Consider the following 15883-nt stretch of genomic DNA (forward strand, 5'->3'; position numbering starts at 1 on the left):
AACGTAGCGTCATTTTGGGTGAGGGGTGTTCTCCACTGTATGTTTGGCTAGGAGAATACTCTTTTCCCCACTGACTGCCTCTTCATGCTTCTGAGACACTTCCCCACTAGAAATATGGTGGGTATCAGAGACAGAACCTTTTTGTTCATTACACCCATATACTAGAAAAAACTTCTCAAGGGAGGTACATTTGGTGTCATCACTGCTTGCCTTTCACCAAGCAGTAAAGACTTATTTCAGCAGGCTTTTCCAAAGTAGAGTTTTTAACCTTGTTGCAATATGTTTTGCATTGCTATTTTATTGTTTTACTTTACCATTTTTGTAAGCTACCTTTATTCATAGAAAGGCAAAGTAGAAGAGCTAGAAGTTAAGTTACTCAAAGCTGCCTGGAAACACCTGTTCTTTAAAGCCCAGATAGCACATAGAAGGATAGAGGCCTCAGCACATGTCTTCAACTCGTCTTTATGTCCATACACTACTCCACTGATCCATTTTTGGAATGGTTGAAGTGGAAAAAGATCAGGGGTGCGAAAGAAGGCCACTAACCCATAATATCCGGTGAGGTTTCCTCCTACACAGTATTAGACAGTTGCCATTTCTTTCACTGAGCAATTGCTGATTAAACCCTTGCCACATTTTAGTTAGCGTAATTCCCCCACACTCCCCAGGATTGTGAAGGACATTACCTGGGGGGAGCCCACAACCTGCTTCTCTACCCAGCAGTCATTTATTTACCCGCATGAAAGCTCTATCCACCTTTCCTTTCTGTCTTTAGCTTGCCCAGTATTAGAGGATGGCACAGGAAGAAAGAGGCTACCTGGAGCCATTCCAACCTATAACCTCTATCCTATTTTAAGTTACCAGAGCCAAAAGACCGAGTGACTCTTAACATGGACATCTGCTTTTTTCACTACTATTAGAACAGCATCTTTGTGCCATGTTCTACAAGCATTTGAAGATGAGAATGGAAAGCATCAGTGTGAGATACCAAACTAGTATACACCATCTTAAAGTTTATTTTTAGGAATCTTGTTTGACTATGGAATAAAATGCAAGTAATATGCAGGTAATAGGCTACAATGAAGATCTGAATATTAGACAGCTAGACACGTACAGGGCTACAGACTGCTTTAGGCAAGGGGTGGGGAACATGTGGCCCCCGAGATGTTGTTGGACTGCAGCTCCCATCAACCCTTGCCAACATATCCAATGGTGAGAGCTGATGGGAGCTGCAGTCCAACAACTTCTGGACGGCCACATGTTCCCCATCCCTGCTTTAGGCAGTAGCCGACACAAGTTTGCTCATTCCACTGAAGTAGGATCTTTCCCTCTCACTCATTACTTCAAAGTGCAGGGGCCGCCTACAAAAATTGCATTCAGCTGAAGAGTGTGGCTTCAGCTCCAGGTTAACTTCCTTCCAGGTAGCTAGCAAGTTCTCTGCAAGATAAAAGGAAACATGTTTATTGATGATGTAAAGAACTTAACGCTCCAATTAATCTGCAGCATAATATTTAGAAAGCACTTTAGCTGGGATAGGCAATCTGTTCCTCTCTTGATATGCCAGATTATATCTCCATTAGCCCCAGCCAGCATGATCAATGGGTAGGGATTATGGGAGCTGTAGTCCAGGACAACTGGAGGGCACCAAGTTGCCTCCCCATGTGCTACAGTGACAAATCCCTGAGGTGTCTAAAATACAGGCTTGGTTCTTAATAGCTCTCTCTATAAATTATGTCCTTTATTACTTATGTTGAGGAGTTATGGTCCTTTGCTTTTTCTAGCAAATCCAAATCCTGTTTTTTCGACTAGGCAACTTCCCCTTTTGGACTAAACCAGGCTTGCAGCTGCAGGGGCAGTAACTCCTGCTCCATTTCCACTACCCCTGAACTCCCCACTAACAGCTTTAAGAGCCACTGAACTTTTAATGATTGATTACATTTATATACCACCCCATAGCCAAAGCTCTCTGGGCAGTTTACAAAAGTTAAAAACAGTGAACAGCAAAAAGTATACAAAATTTAAAACCATCAAAAACATAAACAGTATAAAAACAATGGTATCCATTTTAAAACAACAGTTCTGGAGTCTGTTAAAAAACAAACAAACTTAGCATTGTTAAATGCTGTTAAATGCCTGGGGAAAGAGTCTTGACCTGGCGCTGAAAAGATAACAATGTTGGCGCCAGGCAAGCCTCATCGGGGAGCCACCACTGAAAAGGCCCTCTCCCTTGTTGCCATCTTCCGAGCTTCCCTCGGAGTAGGCACTCGGAGGAGGACCTTAGATGTTGAGCGCAGTGTAAGGGTAGGAATGTACCATGGATCTTCCACAGCACTATCAACTGCATGTAGAGTGCTTGCTCTTATAAGCCTTCTTGCTAGGAGAATGATAAATGTACTGGTGGCAGACTACTGTTACTGATGCAGTGCTATGGAAGCTACATATGCTTATGGTTTTCTGTAGAATGACAAGAGAACTACACCTGCAGTTTGCCACCTAATTACAGAAATGTCAAACTGTACAGAGAGGTGAACAAAGCTAGCACAAGTACTTCCTTGTTATAGCAAACATTTAATTAGTGAATCTAGCTTAATCACTCAAAAAATAAATAGTTGGCTGAAATGCTATTTTCTATATTTCATCGTATGATTTTGTACATTTTAGAGGTGGTCTATGCAGTCAGCAGTCATGCTTCCCAGGTTTATAGCAGCTCACGTTTGGGCCAAAACAAACTGTGCCATCTCTTTGCAGGGATAATGTGCTTTTAGGATTGTGTTCACTCACCAATAAAATAGTTCATCATCTGTGGAGTATGATGAGGGGTAGGGGCAATACGTAGCAGCTCTTCTCCACGTGGCACAGTGGGATAGTTTATTGCTTGGACATAGATGTTATGCCGGCTCATCATTTTATCACAGATCTCAGTATTTTTAGCAGCATCTGCAACCTGAAGTTAGCAAGATTTAACATTTATGGTACATTTAGACAAGTTTCCAAGGCTTACAAAATCCTAGGCTGTAAGCACAATTACTTGTAACATCAGGGAGCAAACTGTTCTTATAACAAAAGTAAAAAAAAAAAGTTACAGGGAATAGTACTTCTCTTACACAACAGGCAGTGTTTGCTAATAATCATTCACACACAAGCTAGTGATAGGGAAGCAGAAAAAGAGGAAGAGAGAGAGATACTCATGTGGCAGAAGACTTCTTGGGGGGGGGGGGAGTCCTTTCAGAAATCCCCCGAGTTTGTCTAACAAACTAAGTGGGCTTCATGCTATATCTTCCCTAATCAATGTGAAATTGCTATACCTCAGTTGGCCCTAGGCAGTCACTCTAAGAGTTGTATGCAATATTAATTGAACTGAAGTCCCATTTACTTTGATGGTCTACTTTAATAGGACTAACATTGGATACAACCCTAAGAAACACAGACATTTTTCTCAAAATGTCTTCTGCCTACTGAATCTTCACATTTTACTCAAATCCCAAGTTCTACTATTAGAAGGCAGCAAGAAAGCAGAATTTACTCAGGGTTTTTTGGGCTGTAAATCTAGCTGGTTTTATCTGTTTACAATTTGTTCAATTTTTATAGTGACACAAACGTCTGCAGAACTCGTGATCTTTAAGAAGCCTCTTTCCCACATTCAACAAAGAAAAAAGCACTGCTGCTAACTGGAGCATGCTGGGATTGTTTTGGTCAAAACATGCATAAAATTATGCCTTTAGACAAGCAAGTGCACAGACTTTAGAATGAAGTTTCTGTGGGAGATAAGGCAGCAGTGAACTTGCTTAGCTTATGTTTAACAGATCAAGACTTCTGCTTCCCCAGCTTAAAAACTTTAAATAATTACCCTGATAGGAATGATGTGACTGGGACAATGCACTACAGGGAGCCCGGCATCCATCAGCATCTGTCTCAGGAGTTTAACATTGCGTTGGTGTTGGCGGCGAAGGACTCGACCCTCAGCACTTTTTAGAGTTCTCACAGATTCTAGCGCACCGGCTAAAAGCATGGGTGGTAGGGATGTTGTAAAAATAAAGCCAGCAGCATAGGAACGGACAGTGTCTATCAGAGAACTTGTACTGGCAATATAGCCCCCTACACAACCAAAGGCTTTGCCTAAAGGAAAACAAACCAAAAATGTTATTTCATCCTAGTTCTTGGCTTATGGTTATCAATATAGAGCTACAGGTTTTGTTTAAAAGTTGATACTAAAATCTAGCATTTTGTTCCTCTTCTACAGGAAAAAAAAGCTGCTTGAAATTTAGGTGGAGCATTAATCATAGGACTGTTATCTCACTTTTTAAAAAAGACGTTAGCATATTTGCATCTGCCCAAACAGGAAAACTGCATGACAAACACAAACCCTTACTACCTTTAAAAAAGCAAACAATTTCTTAGAGTTAGTAAGCTTTGGCACAAGGTGAGATTTTCATATGGAGGCACTTAAAACAACTTTAAGAAAGCAGTGGTAACCATTGCTGGCTGGGAATGATAGGGGTAGCAGTCCAATGTATCTGGAGGGCACCAGGTTGGGAAAGGCAGCTTTACAAAATGGAGCTGTATACGGTTCTAATCTATTTGGAAAGCATACCTTTTGTAAACAAATACCTCCAAAAATGGCTTGCAAACAAAAACAAGCTGCTTGGGGCAATTACAATGTTATTCATGTTACACAATGCAAACTGTCAGTTTGCACTTCCTTTAAACTGGTAAAGTACTTCCTTAGACAGTTTTTATTGCAGCTTTTTAATTTGGTGTAACCACCAATAATAGCAGCAATCTCAACTGGTGAAACTTGTCGCTATTATGCAGGTTACTAGTTCTGTTCTTACTAAATCTCCTTATACAACTCTCATATCAAATTTAGGGATTAAGTACATTCTACCTTTTAGTTCTAATGGTAACAATAGAACTCTGTAAAACTACAGACATTTTCATAAACACTGATTTGATGCATGAGTGGCCAAAAACCACCACAAAAAAACAGTTACCCTATTTCTTCGATTCTAAGACACACTTTTTCCCCGATATAAACATTTCTAAAAATGGGGTGTGTTTTAGAATCACGGGTGTGTCTTAGGGTTGTTTTTTTCTGTTGGTGGTACTGAAATTGTTTTTTTCTGTTGGTGGTACTGAAATACGGTCTCTTTGCAAATTTATTGATTACAGCAGAATGATCGTTCCAGCCTTGATTCATTTTCATCAACCTTATTAAAAATTAGACTGAACAGCACCAGTGTGCACATACCAAGTGTTCCAGAGATAATATCCATCTTATGCATGACTCCATCTCTGTCTCCAATGCCACCACCTTGAGTTCCATACAGTCCAACAGCATGCACTTCATCTACAAAGGTGATGGCTCCATGTTCATGAGCTACATCACAAAGCTCTTCCAGTGGACAGACTGCACCTAAAACAACATTCACAGATCACCAGTTTTTGATATTCAGAACCCATCCCCTCCAAGGCTTCAGGAACTTGTGCATGTTAAAACAAGCATACCATCCATTGAATGAACAGTTTCAAACGCAACGATTTTGGGAGTTGCTGGGTTCGATTTTCTCAGTAATTCTCGAAGATGACCAACATCATTGTGGCGAAATATGTGCTTCGGCACTCTGCTGTTTCGAATCCCCTGGATCATGGAAGCATGGTTTCCTGCATCTGAGTATATTTCACAACCTGGGAATTGGGAAGGGAGAGAAAGGTGTCCTATCAAAGTTATCAGGGACAATGTTAGTTGGATCTTCTGTAACTGGGTAGGGTTGGGAAAACTCACTGGTCCAGTTGGACATAACAGATTATCCAAACCTGCATCTAAAGAAGCCAATAGCAATCTGAGTCTAGTGGATGCCATTGGTAACCTGTCAAACAGGGTAAGTTATCTGGAGGCAGGGAGACTTTCAGTGCTGGATGCTGCTTCAGGGGCTCCCTCAATCCATGAACTGCAACACAGATACCACCAGGCTTCTCTTGCCTTTGCCAGTCACCTTAGTTTTCAAATTCTCTTTCTGGCAGCTCAAATCAGGTATGTTGAAAGGAGAACACTGGGAGTTCAGGTTGGGTAGCAACATCACCAACAAGGTAGTTTTAAGCAGGAAAGCTAGCATTCAAGAAGTATGGTGTATGGTGCTTGATTGTGTGGTGTTTGACTGGAGTGCTGGTTGTTATACCGTAATAAACTGATTCATTCATTCAGCATTCAAGAAGGGGCAAGAGTGCTCCGGGGCTGCTATAGTACCGTCTGACCACACATTACATAACTAAGTGTCACTAGATAGCCAGATCAACTGCTTTAGAAATCTAGCTTAGCAGGAACACAATGGAATATATTGTGATCAGATGGTTTCCTGTTCTTTGCATTATGGCTCCTAGAAAGGGGAGTGTATATAAAAAAGAAAAAGGTGCAACTGGATTTGATAGAGTTGTACCTTTTTTCTTACACACTTCAGTAAGTTGCATTTTGTCTTTTAAATATCTAGTTTTTAATCAGGAGTTTGCACTTAAAAACCCCACTCTATTTCAAAACATATTGCAAAGACCACAAATATGGATTGGCAAGGTTACCCATATTCAGTTATGAGCCAGCAAGAATTTGTCCCAGATAAACAATACATTTTTAGGGTGATTTGTGCTCTAGTGTCTGAAAAGCGTGCATCACAGGACATTTTCCCCCCAGCAATTCCTTCTAATGACATTAATATGGCACACATGCTAAATCTTACCTGGCAACATTTTGGCTAGTGTGAAGAGTGTTGAATCATTAGCTACAAAGCAAGAAGAGAACAACAGAGCAGCATCTTTCCCATGAAGATCAGCCAATTCTTTTTCGAGATCAACATGGAATTTACTGGTTCCTGAAATATTCCTGGTGCCTCCTGCTCCTGCACCATGTTGCTTCAGTGTTTCCCTGTGAGGGAGGTTCCAACCGGGACATAAACACTCTGTGGAACAACTTTACATTTTCAAGTTGTTTGCATTTCAGTTCATGTCTGAGAAAGTTTCAAATCATTGTTTCTAATCATTTACCATTCAGATCTAGTACAAGTTTTTTAAATTTTTAATTCACCAACTTGGTAGTTTAATGAACAGCTGAAAATAGGTAATTAATCAGAGAACAGGCATTTCCTTTTAAAAGGCAGTGGAACTCCATTTAATCAAACTAGGTAAGTGATGTGGAATTAGGGTTCAGATGGATTGACTATTAGAGGAAGGGAAGGAGTGGGGTCATACATGCCCCTTTTGCCACAGTATTCTTAGGGGTGATTCAGAACAGAAATTTGTGGCTTGAAAAGATTGACTGTGGTTGGATGGCAGCATGGCTACTCTAGCTTGCAGTAGCCCTTCTGACAGTGAGGGGGAAGAGAAGCAGAGGGATGTATAAACCTGAATTTAAGTTAGATCCTAAGACCAATTTGACACACAATAGTCTCTTGATAACTGAAAGGGGCTTATTAACCAAGCCACCTAGTTATTGCCTGGGGAGGTCGTGGGCTCTCTCACACTAGAGGCTGTCAAGATGCAGCTGGGCAGCCATCTGTCAGGTATGCTTATCCCTGTATTGAGCAGGGGGTTGGACTTGATGGCCTTATAGGCCCCTTCCAACTCTACTATTCTATGATTCTAAGAATTTGCTTCTAATCAACAATGGAATTGTGCAAGATTCTATGAGACAACCTGCAATTAGCCAACATTTTATTTTCATTTAAACAAATACTTACATAACAGCTCCACAAACCCTAGGATGACGACTCATCCCAAGATAATCATTGCTGCACCAGACAGACACCTCTTTTTTGCTGGTGTGGGACTCTGAATAATCATCTGCCATGGGAAAAATCTGAGCTCTTCGATTCACAGTTTTAAATACACGATATGTATGATCTTTCCTCTTCTCATCTATTTTTTTCTCAAAGAACTGGTCATATTGGAAAGTAGAAACAGCTGGAACAGGAAGACATCAACATATTACAGCTGGAATCTGCAACAAAAGACTTGGGGAGTAGGTAAAAGCTTTGATTTACACTAATCAGCTGAATAGGACTGGGCCTTACATTTTGGCAAGTTCTCCTGAAGCAGATGAGATACCCTTTCTGGTCTCTGCTTCAACATAATGTCCTGGAATTTCTTCAGAAAGCCATTTTGCTTTTCACCATCAGTATTAACCTCAACAGTATTTTCTGGTGTCTTGGCAAACTCTGTACAGCAAGATGGTAGAAAAAAATCCAGTAAAAAACAGACCACCGAAGACAAGTTAAGTAAAGGATAAGTGTCAGCAATAGTGGGGAGTCATACACGCAATAACTGTTTCACATCCTAAACAAACATACTATCATTATGTGTATTTTACTGTATGTTCAGACTGCAGGCTATTCCACATTCAACCTTTTGAAAATCAAGCCATGAACAGCTGCATAGATCCATCTTTTCTAATTTTGCTGATACTTTATGCTAGCTTCACATAAAAAGCAAATATTCTGTGCTACTTTGATGTCCAGTGTTCTCACTTCACACTGAATATGGATTTCTGGCCTTATAGCCTATGCAAAGCCCAAGCCCAAGTTGCCTAGAATTAGTGTTCTACTGAAGGCTTTCAAAGCACAGGCAAGTAGTTGATTATTTTACAGAGCATTTTAAGAATCACCTGAGTTTATTATCAAGAACTGCTGTATTCCATTTCATAATTCTACTTATGGAAAATACCACCCTTACAAGCAGAAGAGATTGTAATTTTTTAGATTGTAAGCCTGTGGGCAGGGACTGTCAAGAAATACTTTTGTAAGCCGCCATGAGAGCCTTTTTTGGCTGAATGGTGGCATAAAAATCCTTAAATAAATAAATAAATAAATAAAGAGAGATCTGACTGAAACTTGATTCAGAACTATCATTAATCTCACACCAAAACATCCAACAAAGTGCCAATGAGTATTCAATATCTGGCTTCTATGATAGTGAAGTTTTAATGAGCTTGATAAACCTGTACTTTACTAAAAAATTCACCGAGTTATGCCTAGCAGAACCCTGCCTAGAGATGGAGCCAAACATTAAAAAATGTCAGTATTCAGAAGAGGCCATACCTTTCCTTACAGCTTGCATTTCTTCCACGTCCTCCTGGAGTTCGAGGCTGGCTTTGCGAAAAACATTACTGTTCCCTTCATTCATCTGAGCTGCTAAGAATGGGCATTTCGTCATACTGGCTTGGCTAGCACTCTGGCTAGTAGCAGGTGGGTGGCTTATAGGAACCTGGGATCTGCTCATGCTTTGTTGAGCCACATCTGGAGAGGTTTTGGCCTCTTAAATAAAGGAGAGCAAAGAAGTGTTCAATACATTTCAGGGAGATCTGAGGTACTCATGTTGATAGAAGTGTTAGTGGTGTGCACTCCCAGTATCTTTATAACTTACATGCAATACATTATTCAAACTGCCACATCCCTTAAATATCAGCAATTAAAAACTAAAGCCTCCCCCACTACCCGAATATAACCACCTTGAAAATTTTGAAGCCATTTTTAGTTGGAAGCCCACCAAGGAGCACACTTAGGTCTTCAGAGTAAAACAGTAAAAATTATAGAGAATCAAAGGGGACTATGTCATCCACAGCACCACAAATTAACTAAGTTCAGTGAAAAGATTCCAATAGCTCCCTGTATTAGATATTCGAAATTGTGGAATCATTCACATCTTAATAGTGCAATCCTATGTATGTTTACGCTGAAGAATATCTACTGAGTTGGATAGGTCTTACTCACAGGTATTAGTGTAAACTATATACTGTACAGGAATGCAGGCTTAGATTGCAATCCTATTTAATTTCTTACATTTCTATACAACCCAATAGCTGAAGCTCTCTGGGCAATTTACAAAGATGAAAAACCTTCCACTGCAATAAGGAACCTCCCACTCCCAACTCAAATAATTGTCCTGGAAGGATAGCATAGTCAATAGTATTGAAAATTGCTGAGAGATCAAAGAGAATCAACAAAGTCACACTCCCCTCTCTCTCTCTCTCTCTCGATGACAGGTCATTATAGAGGGCGACCAAGGCAGCCCTAAGTATTTACAAGGGAGTAAACTCCACTGAACTCACTTAGATTTTCTTCACAGTAAACGTGATTGAACTGCTAGTATTTCCTAGTTATTGGTGTTCCTTTCCTGTCAGGCTCTTGCCTTTAGATCTTACAAAGTACTTCATAATGCACCAATAAAAACATACTTTAATAGCGACTAATAAGCCTGCAATATTTTCTGTAGCAAAAGCAAACCATGAATAGAGGCAAAGGACCTGTAAAAGTAAGTCCATTTGAGATAGCCTAAAAGACAGTCTAAAGGACTGCCTAAAAAACTGCTTTATACACTCCTGCAAAAGGCTTGCTGACTTCATGGTATGCAATAAGTTTATACCCTTCTTCACCTTTGTTCTTAGATTCTACAAGAATAAGAGTTACAATATACTTTGGCCTCTGAACTTAGGAAAAAGTCCAGACTATGTTAGTGCTCCAACATTTCTAAATTAAAAAGTTAACACTACTCTGCCGAGAAGCATTTTGAAGCATATTATTGAGACAAGTTAATTATTTTAAAATGTAGTATCTGCCCTCCTGTGTTGTGACTGTATACTGAAAGGTTGCTGAAGAGCTACATACAAGCAATCATTATACGAGTTTGACTATCAACATTTGAAAAGTAGAGCCTTGTGTGGCGCAGAGTGGTAAGCGGCTGTTACTGCAGCTGAAACTCTCCCCACGGCCTGTGTTCGATCCCAGCGGAAGCTGGTTCTCAGGCAGCCGGCTCAGGCAGCCGGCTTCCATCTCCATCCTCTGTACCCAGCTAGCTGGGGGAAAGGTAACTGCGACTGGGGAAGGCAGTGGCAAACCACCCCGCTACAAAGTCTGCCAAGAAAATGTCAGCGAAAGCAGGCGTCCCTCTAGGAGTCAGCAATGACTCAAGTGCTTGCACGACTGGTTCCTTTCCTCCTTTCCTATAGGAAAAGTCAGATTACAGCTGTACTGTATTTCAGAAGCATGATCGCTGCCACCTTTCAAACAAACTAGCATTTGGATGGCTTTAAAAGGGGGGTTGGATAAATTCCTGGAGGAAAAGGCGGTCAATGGCTACTAGCCCTGATGGGTATGTGCTACCTTCAGTATCCAAGGAAGTAAGCCTGTGTGCACCAGTTGCTGGGGAACATGGGTGGGAAGGTGTTGTTGCACCATGTCCTGCTTTGTTGGTCCCTGGGCAACAGCTGGTTGGCCACTGTGTGAACAGAAAGCTGGACTAGATGAACCCTTGGTCTGATTCAGCATGGCACTTATGTTCTTATGCATAACAATGTTTGAAGAAAAATGTCTCTAATTGTGATGGATCAAATTTTAATTAGCCTATAGCAAAGTTACAAAGTTGAACCTTACTTTCACTGGTAGAAGTGGTTTCTTCAGTTTGCTGGCAGTGAGCTGTTGAAGTACTAAGAGCCCGTGAAGCAGGCTTGGTCCCTACTTCCATCATTTTAGGGCAGTTCTGGGCATAGAAAAGAAGAGATTTGCCAGCTTTCTGCAGGAAAGCCTGGGATACTCGTGACAGGAATGGGCACCGGCGAACAACAGTTTCCATTTTCAGGTTTTTTTCCTCAAAAGTTTTGCTGAAGGAAGCAAACACACAAAAGATTAACTTCCTACAGTTACCGGCTGAAACGCAGGCAGTGTGCATATCAGTCTACTTGCAGGTTAAAGTCCATTGGGGCTACTTTACACATTACAAAAACACAACATATTATATTAAATGATGGCTGTAATAAGTAATTAGATTTAGTAGTAGCTTTTATATGCGCAAGACTGTAAAGCATTATAATCTATAAACATATTCTTAGGTCAATTCCTTCAAGTTAGCAATATGCCATGCAATAATTTTTGCAATATGTGAAGCAACCTTTCAGCAACTATAAAGCAATAACTATAAGTTACACAAGCATGGGAAAACATCCAAGTTAGTACTACCACAGTTAACCAAATAAACACACACAGTTCTAGGTAAAATACCCACAAATTACCCTTTGAATACCAAGAGAAAAGAAAGGAAAAAAGACTGGGAGAATAGATATAGGTCAATTTGGGTGAGCACTTCTGAAGTCTAGTTTTCAACACATAAGACTCCTTGCGCTGTAAGAAGTTTTACATGTTGAAAACTAACCAATGAATTGTTATATAAGGTTTTGTGGACTAGACTTCAGAAATGCTCTCCTGAGATGCTATGTAGATATGGAATTAACATTCCATGCATTTCACAAAGCAGGCTCCAGCCCACAAAAAGTTACATCACAATGAACTTGCTGGCCTTTAAAAATCCCAGAGACTTCTGTGGTTTGTGCCTTTTAACTCACCAGGTGTTTAAACTAAAGATGTGCCTGTGATGGGGGAGTAATTGTGGAGAGGATGAAACCCTCGTCATAAACCCTCACCTAAGGCCCTCAAATAACTGATACAGATTCACAACTTTTTTAGATGCAGGGGAGCTTCAGACTAAGATCAGCTTCAGGTCCGCCGCCGCCGCCACCACAAGAACCAGCACTTGCCCTTTCTCAGCTTCGCTTTGGGATCGCGGGTACATCCCGAAGACATATCCCCACACACACACACACCCCGCCCGACCCTCAGTTCTTTGCGGCTGACTGAAAGGAGGGCCGCGTCCCTCCTTACTTCAAACTTATGCACGGCATAAGCCTAGCGACAGGGAGAGCAAGGAGTCACGACGGGCGCGGAAACCTGTCTGTTCCTCTCTCCCTCCTTCCCTCCCTCCGTGAAAGTCTCCCCTCGGCCATCTTCGCCCCCGGGCTCTGGGGAGGAAAAACGTCTGAGCCCCGCCGACTCCGTCCAGACCTCCTCAGCCGCCGAGACTGAGAAGCGGCGGGGGCAGAGGGAGAAAGAGAGGGAGCGCACTCCGCCTGGCTTTCTCTCGGACGAAGCCCGCCCGCCCATCCGGCGGCCGGACAAGGTCAGGAGCGAGGAAGCGCCGCTTGGGCCGCCGCCGCCGCCACTGTCGCCTCAGGCTGACTGCCGAACAGAAGGGAATGAGAGGCGACCAGGTTCGCGCTCTCTCTGCCGCGCCGCCGATGCCCCCTCCCTTACCGGCCAATGAGTGCCCCCTCAGAACCTCGCTTGCCAGTCCTTTCCGCTCTGTCGGGCGAAATCGGGCCGCTGCCTATATAGCCAGTCGCGAGAGCAGGTTGCGCAGGCGCACACGACTCTCGCCGAGCGGACGCAGCCGCCGCGCATGCGCGTGGATTAACTCCACCGGGCCGCGAGCCATCTCTTTCCTTCTGTTTCTCGCTCTGCTGTAGGAACGCGCCCAGTGGAAGCTGGGGGCTCCGGTTTCGGTGGAACTGTCGGAACCCACTAGAATAACGGGGCTATCCAAGGTGCTGAACCACATTCCCAAAATAGGTTCAGGACCTTGGTTAGCTCTTTTAGAGTTCTGAATGAAACCCAGAAGGGATTCACAGACCCACCGAAATCGGAGCCACCAGCCTCCACGGAGAGCGCCCTTAACGCCTCGTCTGCTTCCCCCCACCCTCTGTCCTTGGAAAAAGGGTAGGGGAGAGGGGTGCGAGGACTCGCAGACGTGTGGCTTTCTCTCGGCCGTGTCACTGCTGCCACCGGCGGCACCACAAACAAAAAACGGGGTTGCAACCCACAAGAAATAATGTGAGTTTTGGAGAGGAGAACTTCGTCCCACGAGTTAGATTTCTGAAAGAGACGGAACACTTTATTTCACATTAATAACCCCATTTTAAACATTTTCTCTAAAGTAAGCCCTACTGATTCTGATGCCGGTAACTCTGTGAGTGTGCTCCAGGTTGCAGCCTAAATTTTAATGCCTAGTTCATGATTCACTTACAGTTTGTTTGTGAAAAGTGCCTTCCTTTCACAAGGGTGAAGGTAACCCATGGGTGAGCTACTTCATTGGTGTCACTCTCCCCGTTGCCACCTATGACTGTTGTCTTCAGAGCTGGCCCTACCATTAAACAGTTGCTGGAGTATGTGTGGGAGAAGCAGTGGCAGCCCTCCCCAGCCCCACTGTTCCTCCTGAATCCTCAGCCATTCTTATCTATCAACAGTCAGGGCTAAATGGCTTGTCTTGCACCCCTTAAGCTAGCTTGCTGCCGTCATGTATACTGGAAGATGCTGTCCCATGGCTTGGCCACTGTTCAAATGCAATTTAACTGCCAGTCCGATTGGATTTTGCATGTGGAAAGAGGCTTCTTATCAGGGACATTGCTAGGTACTTACAAGATCCAGGGCTTAGAATTGCTAGAATTTATTTTTCATAAATGCTAGCAAAAATAGCAGTGAAATTTTGAAAAGTGCCTCTAAGCAAATGCAGAAGGCTTTTCTCTCACAACTGAACAATTGCAGCCTCCCCTTCCACACACACTTAATAGTGATGAATATATCCCAACAGATTAAAGCCTCAGCATTCCCTATTTGGAGATTAAGTACTAACCACACCTTTTGTAAGAAAACTACAACCAGATCATATACATTCTGTTCTACTCTCCCCACCCCCACCCCCAATAATCCCTCCTCATTTTTCCATCCTCCAGCTACTCTTAATAAAAAAAACTTTTTAATTTTTTTTTGTGAGACTCCTCTACCTCCTCCTTGTTGTCTCATAACTTCATTTGTGCCACCAGGATTCAGCCAAGGAGTCTGTTTTCAATACTAGAGCTATGTTTTGGAGAAAGTACTCTGAGCAGGAACCAAGTGCCTCCCCACCACCATGCCTATGTAGCTAGAGTATATGCAAAAAAGTTGAAAAGGTAGCCAAGCTAGTGGAGTGGAACAGGGTGGGCAGTTTATTAAGCCTGCAATACCATACTCGCAACTCAGGATTTATTTCTGAGTAAACATGCAAAGAATTAGGCTGCAAACCCGCTCACAAATATAACTTGGGCTGGAATCCTATGTACACTTTCATGGGAGTAAGCACCACTGAACATAATAGGACTTACTTCTGAATAGACATACATAGGATTGTAGAAGTGAGCAGTATATATCTTCCCCCCAAACCCCCTCTATTTCTATTAAAGCTTGTCATTGCATTGCTGGACAATGGCAACTCACAAAAACCAAACAAAGTTTTCTTCCTCTGTAATCATGCGAACCTACTTTTCCAGAAGAATTGAGGGAGAAAGAGGAGAAAAACAATTCCTTTTGTCTGTTTGTACAAAGTCAAATAAAGTTCAGAATTTCTCTTGCCCACTACCCTCCCCTTATGAATTCCCCAAGACTTGCTCTGGATGGAATAAGGATGAGAAATAAAGACCAGAGGATAAGGGAGGAAAGAAGAATAGTGACCGGAAATAGAGGAGGTGGGGGGAGAGAGAATTCCCCTACTCAAGGGGCTCCTCTCAGAGGAGAAACACTTCAAAGGAATTTGGGAGGGGGTGTCACAAAGTGTGCCCCCTCTGCTAAGGGGAATATGTCCCTCTCTCCATCCCAAATGACTATGAGGACCACATATATGCAGCAATTATAGCGCTCCATCACACCAGCATTTTATCGCACTATCATGCCTGGTTTGCTGTGTTTTCCTAGAGCAGGGAAAGTCCATCTTATTTCTTCCATGCGGGATTAAAGAGCACTTCAGCCCCCATGTATTGACGTTGTCATGCTATGTCCATTGCTGGGGGCATGTGGTTTGAAGGGAGGTCTTGCTGGAAAGAGGAGGGTAGGGTGCTTCTCCTTCTCCAGCATCCCAAATGGACTTGTGCTGCTCCAACCCCACCCTCAATGGAAATGAACCAAAATGCTTACTTCTCCATCATTTTTAAAGGTAAAGAGATTAAACTTGGCACCATGATAGCTCTTAAGTAGGGCTTTAGGCATAC

At 42.5% G+C, this 15883-nt stretch overlaps 1 protein-coding gene across 1 annotated transcript; it reads right to left on the reverse strand.

Moving 5' to 3' along the window:
• Positions 1-993: 993 nt before the first annotated feature.
• Positions 994-13170, reverse strand: ALAS1 (5'-aminolevulinate synthase 1). The gene is made up of 11 exons (XM_063121135.1): positions 13122-13170; positions 11412-11638; positions 9081-9296; positions 8058-8201; positions 7725-7947; positions 6729-6913; positions 5506-5685; positions 5249-5413; positions 3848-4116; positions 2782-2944; positions 994-1437 (listed from the first exon to the last, which is right to left on the reverse strand). The coding sequence occupies exons 2-11, from the start codon at positions 11608-11610 to the stop codon at positions 1277-1279; spliced, it is 1905 nt and encodes a 634-aa protein (XP_062977205.1). The 5' UTR covers positions 11611-11638; positions 13122-13170; the 3' UTR covers positions 994-1276.
• Between the last annotated feature and the right edge of the window lie 2713 nt (positions 13171-15883).

The sequence above is a fragment of the Elgaria multicarinata genome, chromosome 3 (assembly GCF_023053635.1).
Source record: "Elgaria multicarinata webbii isolate HBS135686 ecotype San Diego chromosome 3, rElgMul1.1.pri, whole genome shotgun sequence".
Lineage (NCBI taxonomy): Eukaryota > Metazoa > Chordata > Lepidosauria > Squamata > Anguidae > Elgaria > Elgaria multicarinata.

What these genes read in the sequence shown, in the direction of transcription:
- ALAS1 (XM_063121135.1), bottom strand. Translation starts at nt 11,610, where the DNA reads ATGGAAACTGTTGTTCGCCGGTGCCCATTCCTGTCACGAGTATCCCAG. An exon ending in TCAGGAGAACTTGCCAAAAT is followed by an intron (nt 7,948 to 8,057) that starts GTAAGGCCCAGT and finishes TTCCTGTTCCAG; the next exon opens with CTGTTTCTACTTTCCAATAT. An exon ending in AACTGTTCATTCAATGGATG is followed by an intron (nt 5,414 to 5,505) that starts GTATGCTTGTTT and finishes ATGTTGTTTTAG; the next exon opens with GTGCAGTCTGTCCACTGGAA.